General features: G+C 43.1%; 1 protein-coding gene across 1 annotated transcript; it reads left to right on the top strand.

Moving 5' to 3' along the window:
- The first annotated feature begins 714 nt into the window (after positions 1-714).
- Positions 715-6,872, top strand: PDCD2 (programmed cell death 2). Its single transcript, XM_034669514.1, is given in 7 exon segments — positions 715-927; positions 929-1,061; positions 1,487-1,729; positions 2,072-2,203; positions 3,845-3,948; positions 5,388-5,501; positions 6,268-6,872. Coding segments are annotated over 7 exon segments (1,035 nt in total). The 5' UTR covers positions 715-777; the 3' UTR covers positions 6,427-6,872.
- Positions 6,873-9,976: the final 3,104 nt, after the last annotated feature.

The following is a 9,976-nucleotide window of genomic DNA, read 5'->3' as shown; positions in this document are numbered from 1 at the left end:
CGAATTTAATCGAAGAAAGATTAACATGCGCTTTGGGAAACAAAATACCGCCACAGAGGTTACACTAAGATGAACGCTGTTCAAGTAAAATTAAAGAAACTTGCTTTCAAAAGAAAGGAAACGTTAGATGTCATTTTTCTATAAAATAATTACTGGAAATAGAAGCATCGGAGCCATAGCTACATTTGCTCGCGTCCCGCTGAGATGTAAACAAGAAACGGCCAATAAGATCCTCGCCGCACAGAAGGGGCGCAGGCGTGGATCACCAGGCAGCGCTTCGGGCCGTGTCGGCCCCACGCGCGAGGTGGAGGGGCTGCAGGAAAACGAGCGGGGACAATAGCTCCTCTGCAGGTTGTAAAGTTGCAGACGTCTCTGCTGCATTTAGCATTTTAATTATATTGTCAATTTTTACTTACAATAATAAAACTCTCGGTGTTCGACGTGACAAAGTCTGCCATGTCCAAAAGTCAGAGAAGAGGAAAAAAACAAAACTAAGGACACAGTTGAAATAGTTCGTGAACTTGCACACGTCTCTTCTCGGTTCATTAAATTCCTAAACTCTAAATTCCAACCCCGAAGTCCTAGCCCCGCCCCCATGTCACGGGACCGGAAGTTAGGGACGCGCGGAGAGACCTGACAACCGGCCGTTTCCTTAGTCCCACCTCCTCTCCCTGTGGCCCAATCGCTTCTGAGACGCCGTTCCGCGCCTTCCGGTAGCCAACTTCCGTCTTCCGGCCGCGAAGTGCAGCCTTACGAGCGCCCGGCTCCCCTCGCTCTATGGCGGCCGCCTTTGCGGGGCCGGCCGAGCTGGGCTTCGTGGAGGAGGCACCGGCCTGGCGGCTGCGCAGCGACCACTTTCCAAGCAAGGTGGGCGGGCGGCCGGCGTGGCTGGGCGCGGCCGGGCTGCCGGGGCCCGAGGAGCTGGCCCTGCGCGTTGTGCGGCCGCCCGCTGGCCTTCCTGCTGCAGCTGTACGCGCCGCTGCCCGACCGCGCCGACGCCTTCCACCGCGGCCTCTTCCTCTTCTGCTGCCGGGCGCCGCCGTGCTGCGCCGGCCTGCGCGGTGAGCGGCCGCGGCGCCGGGGGCCGGTGGGGGGTGGTCCCGCGCGGCGCCTGCTCGGTGCCGCCTCCAGCCGCCACGCTTCCCGGCGCAGTCCGGGCCCCAGCTTCTGGGTTATCAGTGGGTACGGAGTGTGCGTGCTTATACCGACAGAATACAAATTGTGGTTTTCCGGAAAGCTGCGCCTGCGTAATGTTTCCATGTTTCTGCAGTCAGTGCGACCTTCGTCAGTTCAGAATGTTGGGTACCAGACTAGTCTCTTGTTCTCTTCTCCCCGTTCAGAAAATAGGAAGTCAGAAGTTCCCTCTATTTCTCTTTTTAAGAAATTAGTGTCTTTTCAGTCCTGTGTGCACTGGAGGCTCAAATATTTCGATTGCTGTATTGTTTTATTTACGGTATGTACAACATTTCTCCTCATTTTCTCTTAGTTTTTAGAAATCAGCTACCCAGGAAAAATGACTTTTACTCGTATGAGCCACCATCTGAGGATCCCCCGCCAGAGACGGGAGAGTCTGTGTGCCTCCAGCTCAAGGCTGGTGCTCATCTCTGCAGGGTCTGTGGCTGTCTAGGCCCCAAAACGTGTTCCAGATGTCACAAGGCACATTACTGCAGTAAGGAGCATCAGACTCTAGACTGGAGGTTTGGGCATAAGCAGGCTTGTACACAGTCAGGTGAGTCAACTCTTTTTAAGTCTTAGCTCAGTTTCATAGCATCTGTCAACCTAAGTTTTTTGTTTTGAGGATAAAAGTTAAGATTAGAGAAGGTATTCTACTTTCAAAATTTTAGTAACTGGTAACATGAACAGTTCTATGAAAGAGCTGTGAGGTCTTGCCTGCTCAGTTATGTCCTAAATGCAGGCGTTTAATTTATGACCTAAACTGCTGGAACTATGTGTATTAATTTACTAGGGAAAAGTGTTACTGCACAGAGTATACTTTAGAAATGGGAAATTATTGAACCCTCTTTAAAACTAAATGACGAGTAATGATGCTAGTTACCTTTTCGTGTTTCAGATTATTTGGAGAGAACAATTCCAGACCACAACTTCCTTTTTCCAGAATTTGAAATTGTAATAGAAACAGAAGATGAGATTACACCTGAAGTTGTTGAAAAAGAAAATGAATCAGAGATTATGGGGAGCATGGGTAAGAAGTCCGTTTTAGAACTTTATTCATTAAATGATTAAATATAATGCTAACTTTATTCATTAAATGATTAAATATAATTAAATATAATGACTAAATATAAATGTAATGCTTAAAGAAAAGGCTCAGTATGTCAAAAAGAGAGGTAGGTATTGACAGGAAGTAGATCACTTTCGAGTCTGTAGCCTGTGACTTTCAAACACTATCATTTGACAGTAGCCTTCCTGTACCTCCCCTCCTGGGCACATGTATCAGATAGACTCTGGTTCTGATGAAGACATGTCAGGGTAAGTATCCAGGTGGTCATTTGGGTAGGGCTTCTCCACAAGACGCTGGAAACTTGGTAAGTTCACCTGGATCCAAGATCGGTTTCTCAGATCAAGGTCAAATATGTGAGACACTTAGCATAGTGTTTGGTGGGTGACAGGGGCCCTTTAAATGTTTCTCTTTCATCTCCGTAGTTTCAGATGCCCAGTTTTACAGGTTATCTGGAGATGATGGTACGCTAATGTAGTGCCTAGGCCTACCAGATACCTAAGATAAGGATTAGTAGCCAACATTTATTCAGCACTTACTCTGCATCAAGGGCTATTTGTGCATGACCTCATTAAAATCCTGAAAGCAGTACAGTGAGTTAGAAACTGTACCTCATTTTGCAGTGAAGAATTTGAGGTTTTCTGGGTAACTTGTTTGGTCATGTAACCAAAGTTGTTAAAGGCTTAGAACTACAGTTAGAGCTCACATGTTGTTGACTCCAGAATTTGAGCTCTTAACGACCACAAAATTAGGTTTTAGAGTCTAAATCAGACTTTTAGAATATCAGTTTACTGGTTTATTGTTCATATTCAGGTGATATCAAAAATATACTTCGGGGGGCGCCTGGGTGGCACAGCGATTAAGTTCTGCCTTCGGCTCAGGGCGTGATCCCGGCGTTATGGGATCGAGCCCCGCATCAGGCTCCTCCGCTATGAGCCTGCTTCTTCGTCTCCCGCTCCCCCTGCTTGTGTTCCCTCTCTCGCTGGCTGTCTCTCTCTCTGTCAAATAAATAAATAAAATCTTAAAAAGATATATATATATATATATATATATACTTTGGTACGTGTAACACAGACTAAATCCTGTTGAGGACAGCAGTGGTTCAGAGAGGTCGGATTCCAGGAGAGGTCGGATTCCAGGAGAGGAGTGTGCAGCAGTGTGCACAGAGAGCAAGCTGGTAGGTCCACAGTGAGTGATGACTGAGTGAGTGTTCCACCTGGGAAGACGTGCGTGAGACACGAAGAGATCGGGACAGTCCAGGCAGCTTAAGGACAGTAGTGAAAATAGAAGGCTCAGTGTTTATTGGGTGTCCTGTCATCGACTGGGCACAAGTGCTAAACCCAGGACTTGGGTCTGTTCTTTTAATTTGAAGCTTTGAAGACAGTCACTAGGAACCTGCCCAGTAAAGTGGGGCACCCAGAAAATCAGATGGTCTTGAAGGACTATGATGAATTAAAATAGGGAAAGCCTGTGGGAACATCTGGCTTTCACTGTCTGATTTGACACTAAGTTGGTTGTTTGAAATTTCCTGCCCTCAGCATGTGGGAATTGTTAAGTCGTAGGAATTAGTCCTATTGCCAGAACGGTTGTGTTGATATTTTTCAGGTGAAGCACCTGAGGAAGAATTGGATTCCATGGCAAAACATGAATCCAGGGAAGATAAAATTTTCCAGAAGTTTAAAACTAAAGTAGCCCTTGAGCCAGAACAGGTAAACTAGAACTCCTACAATTCCTTTTGTGTTCTTTTCAGGTGGTGTTTTCAGGGTACAGTCCCTGAGAAGTAACTACAATGAGGCTAGTCTTTTGTTACAGGAATCCTTCACACAGATGGTCTGCTGATCTGTCAGTAGTTACTGAAAAACTACAGGTTATACTGTTTATCATGTAGGGTCCGTATTTTAAAGAAGGCATCAGAGGCAGATGAGTAGGATGTTACCTGTAATACAGGAAGTTTGTACCAGTGGCAGAAAGAAAGGAACAGATATTCTTGCCCATTTATCCAACAGGAACCTTTTGATTGTAAAACCAATGTGACATGTTAACACAGACACTGGTTTTGTGAAAAGAAAAATGGGCTTTGGGGTTGGGAAGAATCCTGGGTCCTAGAGGTAAACGAAGAGTTCTGATGTAATTGTATCTACAGTGTGACAAATTACAGGCTAGTTGTGAGGATGAAGGAAGAATGTAGGTGCGGAGTTAAGTGCTCAGCAAATGTTGCCCTGCTTCATCTCTGTTCTTCCAGTATCATTCCTCTTAAAGACATTCACCGTAACCCTAAATCACTGAAGAGGGTTCAGCCAAACTCCTATAAACCGGTCACTGAATCAAATATCCAGGGGAAGAATATCATACGAATAGACCTAGGTCCTAAACTGCGAAGGTAGTTTTCAGCAATGCATATGCTTTTAACAAAGCATAGGAAGGCACTCTGTTGATGTGTAAGATCTTACAATGAAATTTATCTCTGTAGTATTTAAACAACCGTGTATTACTTGGCATTTGTCCCTTTAAAATTCTTTTAAAAATATATATATGTATATATTTTGAGAGCGCGCACAAGCAGGGGTGGGGGGGGCAAAGGAAGAAAATTTTTTTTAATTTTAAGATTTTATTATTTGAGTGAGCATGCAAGAGAGAGCACGCACGCACACCTAAGCAGGGGGAGAGGGGAAGGGAGAGGGACAGGCAGACTCCATGCTGAGCAGGGAGCCCGATGCGGGACTAGATCCCAGGACCCTGGGATCATGACCTGAGCCAAAGGCAGCCGCTTAACTGACTGAGCCACCCAGGCGGTTCCTTTTATCTGTGAAAGTAAGCACAACTCTGGGATGCATTTTGGATTCAGAAACTGTAATGGAGAAGCAGGATTATGGTGGGACCCTCACAAAATACTCCTAGGATTCAGATTCTAATCATATTATCAGCTATGAAATAGGATTTTTGATATCCTAAGTCAGATAAGCTAAAATAACTGATTTGATGACACTGAAAAAGCATTAATGGTGCCAGGTTTGAGGTGGGGGACAGTAAAACTGCGTTTCAGGTGAGTGTTCCATCGAGGGTCTCCAGATTATCATCCAGTCATGTGCTAACACTGGGAATTTAGGTGAGGTGTTGGTGATTTGCACATGACCGTCGTTGATTTTAGGTTCTCAGATATGGCAGAGGGATTACACCCATCTGGATCTCTGGTGAAAATATCCCTCAAGAAGAAGATATTCCACATTGCCCTTGTGGTGCCAAGAGAATATTTGAATTCCAGGTATGACCTTAAATGAGTACTTTAATATATAATCACCCTGTTACGTTATTAAATGCTCTAAAACTTTACTGAAGTAATACATGCACATAGGTCCTGTTGTTACTACAGAAAGTGTCTTGTCCCATCTAAGAGCTTATTCCCTGGAGGGAATTGTCTTTTACGGTTTCATCTGGTAGTTCTCTAAATAACATGCCTTTTCTGATAACTACCAGATTACTAGTTTTTAGACATTATCCGTTGACTGGCACGTGCAATAATGAGGATTTAAATGTAGCTCCTTAAACCATCTGGCCCATCCTCCCACCTCCCAGTGTGGTTACATCATTATTTTTAGTGTCTGCATTTTGTTACCTTGTAATTTTAAATATTCCTTCTTTTCTTGTTACGGCAATTAAGGTCTTTGTACTTTGTGACAGGAGTGTTCTAGAAGCCTTACTAAGGTTTGGTCTTAGTTTGTGGATTTGTTAGGAAAACGGATATAATCATTAAAACAAATGGTTTTTCAAAAGGAATTGTTAGAATCACAATCCATTTGGGTTGGGTAGAAATGCTCTTGAACTGTGGATCTGCTGAACCTTACAGAGCGGTAATAATTGTTTAGGGTAAAAAAGGAATTGTGAAGACTGTATCCAGTAGTAATTGGTTCTTAGTGTCAAAGTTGGAGACTAAAAGACCAGGGTAATCGCCCTGGCAAGGAAGATCTATTGAAAGCAGACAGTGCTCCTTGCCTCAACGCAGGGCTCTAATCGTGTCATCCTCTTCTCAGGTCATGCCTCAGTTGCTCAACCACCTAAAGGCCGACAGACTGGGCAGGAGTGTTGACTGGGGTGTCCTGGCTGTCTTCACCTGTGCCGAAAGCTGTAGACTGGGGATTGGCTACACAGAGGAATTTGTTTGGAAGCAAGATATAACAAATACACCCTAAGGACAATGTCGTAAAGCCTTAAAAATGCTCATAATTTCTTAGACCTTGCAAGTCCATTTCTAGGACTTTATCCTAAACAAAGGTACAAAGGTGTTGTTTTAGGGGAGTTTACCATGTGTAAATATTAGTGCAACAAAAATGTGTGGTGACAGGTAATTAAAGAAATTTTGGTGAATCCCTACAGCAGAAGGTAATACAGTCTTAATGATATATACCTATATGCACAAGATACAGGTTTAAACTGACACCAAGATATTCATAGTATGTTCATATTTTTGTACAAGCATTTATACATGTGGATGTCCACAGAAATCTGGAAAGATACATACTCTGTGGGAACTAGTTTACTATGGGGTGTGGGACTAAGGGAAATAATCGTTTTACCTACGTGTTTGTTTCTTTCTACAATAAAAACGGGTTAATTGCCTAATTAAGGCAATACATTACTCAGAGCATTTTTCGTCGTAAAATTTGCAATGTTAAAACCAAGAGAAAACTATTTGGGTAAAACCCAAAGAGACGTGACTGGTAATGAGGTCACTGTCACGGACTTTAGGTTTCATGGAAGCCCACAACACTGGAAGAATATGAAACCCCAGTAGGCTGGTGAATGTGATAAATAACTGACTTCAGAGAGCTCTGCTTTGAAACTGACCTTGGTCAGCCAACAGCACTGTTCACAGATGAGAAATGCAAGGCAAGAACAATGGTCTTTCTCCCCGCACCCCCCCCCATCTCATGCCAGTGTACATATGGGGAGTAAACCCACGTAAGGAGGCAGGAATCGGCCACTGGAATTTCCCTAGGGAAATGTGGCCTTGAGGTCAGCTAAATCTGCTCACCATGCTAAGGATCCTTCCAGCCCCTAGTGTTTCATAATTACGTTGTGACAATTCCCAGTTCTTTCATCACCAGTGACACCTGCCCAGCACTAAAGCAAGCCTGAAGGGACACTGCTATTGATCAGTGCTTAAAAACCAACAGCTTAGTGATGGGTAGTGGGGAGGGCACGTATTACTTGGTGCACTGGGTGTTATACGCAACTAATGAAGCATCGAACTTTGCATCAGAAACCAGGGATGGGGGCGCCTGGGTGGCACAGCGGTTGAGCGTCTGCCTTCGGCTCAGGGCGTGATCCCGGAGTTATGGGATCGAGTCCCACATCAGGCTCCTCGGCTGGGAGCCTGNAAAAAAAAAAAAAAAAAAAAAAAAAAACCAACAGCTAATCTAAGCTGGCTCATATTCTCCCACAAGTGCACCTTTTTGGATGTAACACCATTAGCTAATGTCCCTGACTACCTATTTCACTACACTTTTATATGAGAAAGTCCTGGTCTGTTAACCCATGTTATGTGTGTACCTCTATATGTGTAATTCATAAAGGTGTGTGTATGAAATACAATGAAACATAGCTCCATATGGGAAACCAGTATGGAATTATGACAGGGAGATTTGTTACTTAGGCTACTTTTAAATACAACCTGTAAAGAGGGAGGATGGTGTCACAGTTTTCAAGCTGGGAGAGCGAAGTCAGAATCACCTGCAACTATGGTGATACAGCCCATGGCTACTGGAGGACACATTACAGTTGTCATCAACTGGTAAGAATCAACACTTGGTAGCAAGCTCAGTGGCTTCTCGAAAACTGGACTAGTGGTGGGGGGGTCTTCACATCGCCAATTGTAAATGATTCTTAAAGTCAGGAGATGTTACAGTAAGTTTTCCAAAGCAGAATAGTGCCCTGACTACTAAGGACTTTAAGGAAATCTATTAGGGTCTATTCAGAGACATCACCAGATGATTGGGCATTCTTGCAGGTATGTTGGGAATAACTAGCCAAGCTCTCCTTTAGATGTGTGTATCTACCAAGTTCTGGCAATTAGTGTGAGGGTTCACAGGATCTTTCCACTTACAGACTAGACCAAATCAACAGAAAATGTCACAATGTCAACTAGCATCCATAAGATAGCCATCGTATGAAAAATAATACGAATTAAAAATAACCTAAAACCAAAAATTTACATAAAAACACTGAGCAACTCAGTTAAATGATGTCTCACCCAGTAACTTCCTGTAGAGGATGTCATTCACTATTGCCAATCCATGTACTCCACTGTCTACCAAAACTTCTCTTTGGATCAGACGCTGCCTGATCCGACTGCTCACCCCTACTAAGAGAGCAATACGTTCACCAGTCCTTTTCAGATACTGAATGCTGGTCTCATCATCCCTTGAAAATTCTGAGATCACAGCAAAATAAGTATGTTTAAGTGCTTTTCATAATCACCTTGGTGGTAATGTAATTTAAGATTGTTGCATGTATAATGTAAGATGAAATAAATGACCGTGGGATTTTCTAAGTCACCGTTCCATGTGTCTTTAAAAATGAAGGATTCTCAGTGTAAAAAATATGTAATTAAATGAAACCCCCATAGTCCTGAATTTGAATTGGATATATCAATATGAACTCATGAGGTATTTTATCTTGAAAACTTTCAAAGGGAAAGAAGCATTTATCCTGCTATATGAAGTTTATCACTTTATAAAGCATTCCAATGAACAACCGGAAAATAAGTAGAATTTCATCATTTGCAACCCACTAACAAATTCACAAATCAATGACAAGACAGACAACCAGGCATTTGACTCCCAACAAAAGAACATGCCACTTAATGTAGTCTTTACAAAGGGACCAAGCCTCTGGATGTGGCTGCTCGTTTGCAGGGAATTGAACACAGGAACACACTGAACTATACCCTATGTTTGAAAACAGTAGAACACATACGGTAAGAAACTACCAGCTGTAAATCTGGCCTGTAACATTTTAAGGAAAAGACGGGGAATATAAGGAGTAAAGCAGAAAAGCATTTTTGTTTAATGGAAGATTAACCCATATTAATAATTTAGGTAATGGCTATTAAATTCCAGATAATCATTTTTGGTGGGGGGTGTTATGGCTGGACTAGAACAGAAAAGGAGGGGCCCCTGGGACACGGGGAAGGTTCTGAGTGGTGGTTGCAGGGATGTTTACTGAGTAATACATTATGCTAAATATTTGTTTTGTTACGTTTTCTGTGTGTGCTATTTCACAGGGAAAAGCTTCAGAATTCAGTAAAGTGACTGGGAATAAGGTAAGTATGTCAGCAAGAACTGAAATGTAATGAAAAATTACATTAATAACAGGGACCAGAGAATACTTAGGAATTAAATGAAATGAAGCAGCCCTATGAAAAAATTCTAAAACTTGACCAGAGAACCTAAGAGAAGATCTACATGTGGAAAGATACTTCTTTCTTGGATGGAAGGAGAGAATATGGGACTGACAGATGGCAGGGGTTCTTCTCCTAGGCATGTTGACTACAGAAATGTCTGCACTGAACCACAAACAGGCATGTAAGGGTGCTTCCTACTGCACTGCCGATGATGCTGAAACACTGCTAATAATTCAGGAAACAGGTAAATACGTAAAGGCATGTAAGAGATGATGGTGTACATCTGTGAGGCTATGAGACTCCATGACATACTGATTGAAAAAAAAAGCAAAGCTCTA

This window comes from Ailuropoda melanoleuca, chromosome 10 (assembly GCF_002007445.2).
Source record: "Ailuropoda melanoleuca isolate Jingjing chromosome 10, ASM200744v2, whole genome shotgun sequence".
In the NCBI taxonomy this organism is placed as follows: domain Eukaryota; kingdom Metazoa; phylum Chordata; class Mammalia; order Carnivora; family Ursidae; genus Ailuropoda; species Ailuropoda melanoleuca.
Note: the sequence above shows the minus strand (reverse complement) of the source record. Positions and strands in the feature narration are given on the sequence as shown.